The following is a 3,735-nucleotide window of genomic DNA, read 5'->3' as shown; positions in this document are numbered from 1 at the left end:
CTGCTCTCTCTCCTCTCCCTGACTCGCTCCCCCCTGCTCTCTCTCCTCTCTCTGACTCGCTCCCCCTGCTGTCTCTCCTCTTCCTGACTCGCTCCCCCCTGCTGTCTCTCCTCTCCTCTCCCTGACTCACTCCCCCTTGCTGTCTCTCCTCTCCCTCACTCGCTCCCCCTGCTGTCTCTCCTCTCCCTCACTCGCTCCCCCTGCTGTCTCTCCTCTCCCTGACTCGCTCCCCCTGCTGTCTCTCCTCTCCCTCACTCGCTCCCCCTGCTGTCTCTTCTCTCCCTGACTCGCTCCCCCTGCTGTCTCTTCTCTCCTCTCCCTGACTCGCTCCCCCCTGCTCTCTCTCCTCTCCGCTCTCTGACTCGCTCCTCCCTGCTGTCTCTTCTCTCCCTCACTCGCTCCCCCTGCTGTCTCTTCTCTCCCTGACTCGCCTCCCCCTGCTGTCTCTTCTCTCCTCTCCCTGACTCGCTCCCTCCTGCTCTCTCTCTCTCCTCTCCCTGACACGCTCCCCCTGCTCTCTCTCCTCTTCCTGACTCGCCCCCCCCCCCGCTGTCTCTCCCTCTCCTCTCCCTGACACGCTCCCCCCTGCTCTCTCTCCTCTTCCTGACTCCCCCCCCCCCCCCCCCCCCCCGCTGTCTCTCCTCTCCTCTCCCTGACTCGCTCCCCCCCTGCTCTCTCTCCTTTTCCTGACTCGCCCCCCCCTGCTCTCTCCTCTCCCTGACTCGCCCCCCCCTGCTCTCTCCTCTCCCTGACTCGCTCCCCCTGCTCTCTCTCCTCTCCCTCTCTCCCCCCGCTCTCTCTCCTCTCCCTGACTCTCCCCCCCCGCTCTCCCCCCCCCCCCGCTCTTTCTCCTCTCCCTGACTCTTTCCCCCCCGCTCTCTCTCTCCCTGACTCTTTTCCCCCCCCCCCGCTCTCTCTCCTCTCCCTGACTCTTTCCCCCCCCGCTCTCTCTCCTCTCCCTGACTCTTTCCCCCCCCCCCGCTCTCTCTCCTCTCCCTGACTCTTTCCCCCCCCCCCGCTCTCTCTCCTCTCCCTGACTCTTTCCCCCCCGCTCTCTCTCCTCTCCCTCTTTCCCCCCCGCTCTCTCTCCTCTCCCTGACTCTTTCCCCCCCCGCTCTCTCTCCTCTCCCTGACTCTTTCCCCCCCCCGCTCTCTCTCCTCTCCCTGACTCTTTCCCCCCCCCCCCCCCCGCTCTCTCCTCTCCCTGACTCTTTCCCCCCCCCCCGCTCTCTCTCCTCTCCCTGATTCTCTCCCCCCTGCTTCTCTCTCCTCTCCTGACTCTTTCCCCCCCCCGCTCTCTCTCCTCTCCCTGACTCTCCCCCCCCCCCCCCCCCCCGCTCTCTCTCCTCTCCCTGACTCTTCCCGCCCGCTCTCTCTCCTCCCCGACGCGCCCCCCCTGCTCTCTCTCCTTGACGCGCTCCCCCCCCCCTGCTCTCTCTCCTTGACGCGCTCCCCCCCTGCTCTCTCCTCTTCTCTCCCTGACTCCCCCCCCCCCCGCTCTCTCTCCTCATCCTGACTCTCTCACTCTCTCCCTCCTGCTCTCTCCCCTCGTCCTGACTCTCTGCCCCCTCCCTCTCTCTCTCTCCCCACTCCCTCTCTTCTTGCCTCTCCCTGCTCTCTCCCCCTCCCTGACTCACCCCCGCGCTCTCTTCTCCTCCAGGAATCCTGTTTCCTCGGTATATACTTCTCCATAGTAGCTGTCCCTGCTGTGTCCGGTTGTCCCCATGGCGGTGGTCACAATGCTCCAGGCCACGAATGTTCCGGCAATTATTATTAGTAGGGTGAGTACCCCGGAGTTCATTTCTTGTGTCCCTTTAAACCTGCAGTGGGGGAGGGGCCACCCACAGAATGGTAGGTAACGCCCACATTTCTCTTACAGCTTATCCAAGCAATGACTAACTACAAGAACGGTCACACGGGTCAGTTATCAGCCGTCACAGTAGCACTTTTATTTCTGGGCTCTCTGGCTCGAATATTCACCTCCATCCAGGTAAGAGAATGATTGCATTGTGTGTGGTGGGGGGGTATACTGGGTACTGCAACCGGGCTGTGTATTGGAGAGACGTGTGGCGGGAGGTGTCCCGGGCTGTGTGTTGGAGACGTGTGGCGGGAGGTGTCCCGGGCTGTGTGTTGGAGACGTGTGGCGGGAGGTGTCCCGGGCTGTGTATTGGAGAGACGTGTGGCGGGAGGTGTCCCGGGCTGTGTATTGGAGAGACGTGTGGCGGGAGGTGTCCCGGGCTGTGTGTTGGAGACGTGTGGCGGGAGGTGTCCCGGGCTGTGTATTGGAGAGACGTGTGGCGGGAGGTGTCCCGGGCTGTGTATTGGAGAGACGTGTGGCGGGAGGTGTCCCGGGCTGTGTGTTGGAGACGTGTGGCGGGAGGTGTCCCGGGCTGTGTGTTGGAGACGTGTGGCGGGAGGTGTCCCGGGCTGTGTTGTTGGAGACGTGTGGCGGGAGGTGTCCCGGGCTGTGTATTGGAGAGACGTGTGGCGGGAGGTGTCCCGGGCTGTGTGTTAAAGACGTGTGGCGGGAGGTGTCCCGGGCTGTGTGTTGGAGACGTGTTGCGCCGTGGTGGGGGGTGTACTGGCCACGTATTGGAGAAGTGTATCGGCCGTGTGTTGGGAGACATGTGGTGGGGGTGTACCGGGCCCACATGATGGAGACGTGTGGTGGGAGGTGTATTGTAGACGTGCGGTGTGAGGTGTATTGTAGACATGTGTCGGTGCGGTGTGAGGTGTATTGTAGACGTGTCGCGGTGCAGTGGGAGGCGCTCTGTAGACGTGTGGTGCTGTGAAAGATGTATTGTAGACATGTCGCGGTGGGAGGAGTTCTGTAGACGTGTCACGGTGCGGTGGGAGGAGTTCTGTAGACGTGTCCACGTTGCGGTGGGAGGAGTTGTGTAGACGTGTCACGGTGTGGTGGGAGGAGTTGTGTAGACGTGTCACGGTGCGGTGGAAGGAGTTCTGTAGACGTGTCGCGGTGCGGAGGGAGGCGTATTGTAGACGTGTTGCGGTGGGAGGTGTTCTGTAGACATGGTGCGGAGGGAGGCGTATTGTAGACGTGTCGCGGTGGGAGGTGTTCTGTAGATACTGGGTGGGGTGTACACCGCCTCTCTCATTTCTCCTTGCCGTTGTTTCCAGGAGACCGGAGACCATCTGATGGCCGTCACCTACATGGTCTCCTCGGCCTGCAATGGGCTGATCTTCTCTCAGCTGCTCTATTACTGGAACGTCGGATCGGCCGGAGAGAAGAAGAAGAAGAAGAGAAGCTGAGGGGGAGAGAGACTTCCGGAACCATTCCACTCCTATAAACCCCGCCCCCTTCCCCGCCGACCAATCATAGCTGGAATCCTGGGAATAAATTGCTGTGTTTTTATACCTGTGGCTCTGTGTTGGGGATTGTCTGTTTGCAGAGATTTGTAGATGTCACAGGAGTGCTGACTTACCTTTAAACAAGCTTTTAGCGGGATAAAAGGAAACTCCTCGTTTGCCGCGCAGCCGGTCCTGAAATCACGTCTTTATTCCTGTACATTACAGCTCCACGTTCTGCATGGGAAGGGGCGGAGATCTGACTTCTCTGTCACAGTTTCACTTTCACTTACAGGTTATCTCTATCCAGTAGGTGCAGCAGATGCATTATCTCATCTGCAGCTCAACTGATTGGCTCCTTGTGCTGTATTGATCACCATCACTGAGTATTACTTCTCATCACTGATACGGAGTATGTATTAGATTACT

At 60.3% G+C, this 3,735-nt stretch overlaps 1 protein-coding gene across 1 annotated transcript; it reads left to right on the top strand.

The window, feature by feature from the left end:
* Nucleotides 1-1,669: 1,669 nt before the first annotated feature.
* Nucleotides 1,670-3,381, top strand: LOC149427399 (mannose-P-dolichol utilization defect 1 protein-like). Its single transcript, XM_089668079.1, has 3 exons — nucleotides 1,670-1,781; nucleotides 1,880-1,990; nucleotides 3,139-3,381. The coding sequence occupies exons 1-3, from the start codon at nucleotides 1,725-1,727 to the stop codon at nucleotides 3,268-3,270; spliced, it is 300 nt and encodes a 99-aa protein (XP_089524205.1). The 5' UTR covers nucleotides 1,670-1,724; the 3' UTR covers nucleotides 3,271-3,381.
* The last annotated feature ends 354 nt before the right edge of the window (nucleotides 3,382-3,735 follow it).

Source organism: Staurois parvus, unplaced genomic scaffold (genome assembly GCF_062004578.1).
Source record: "Staurois parvus isolate SC_StPar_1 unplaced genomic scaffold, SC_StPar_1.0 ptg003807l, whole genome shotgun sequence".
Lineage (NCBI taxonomy): Eukaryota > Metazoa > Chordata > Amphibia > Anura > Ranidae > Staurois > Staurois parvus.
The sequence above is the reverse complement of the archived record's forward strand: the minus strand, read 5'-3'. Positions and strand labels throughout refer to the sequence as shown.

Coding starts and splice junctions, on each gene's coding strand:
- LOC149427399 (XM_089668079.1), top strand. CDS start 1,725: ATGGCGGTGGTCACAATGCTCCAGGCCACGAATGTTCCGGCAATTATT. Junction 1,782..1,879: donor CGGCAATTATTATTAGTAGG/GTGAGTACCCCG, acceptor TTTCTCTTACAG/CTTATCCAAGCAATGACTAA. Junction 1,991..3,138: donor GAATATTCACCTCCATCCAG/GTAAGAGAATGA, acceptor CGTTGTTTCCAG/GAGACCGGAGACCATCTGAT.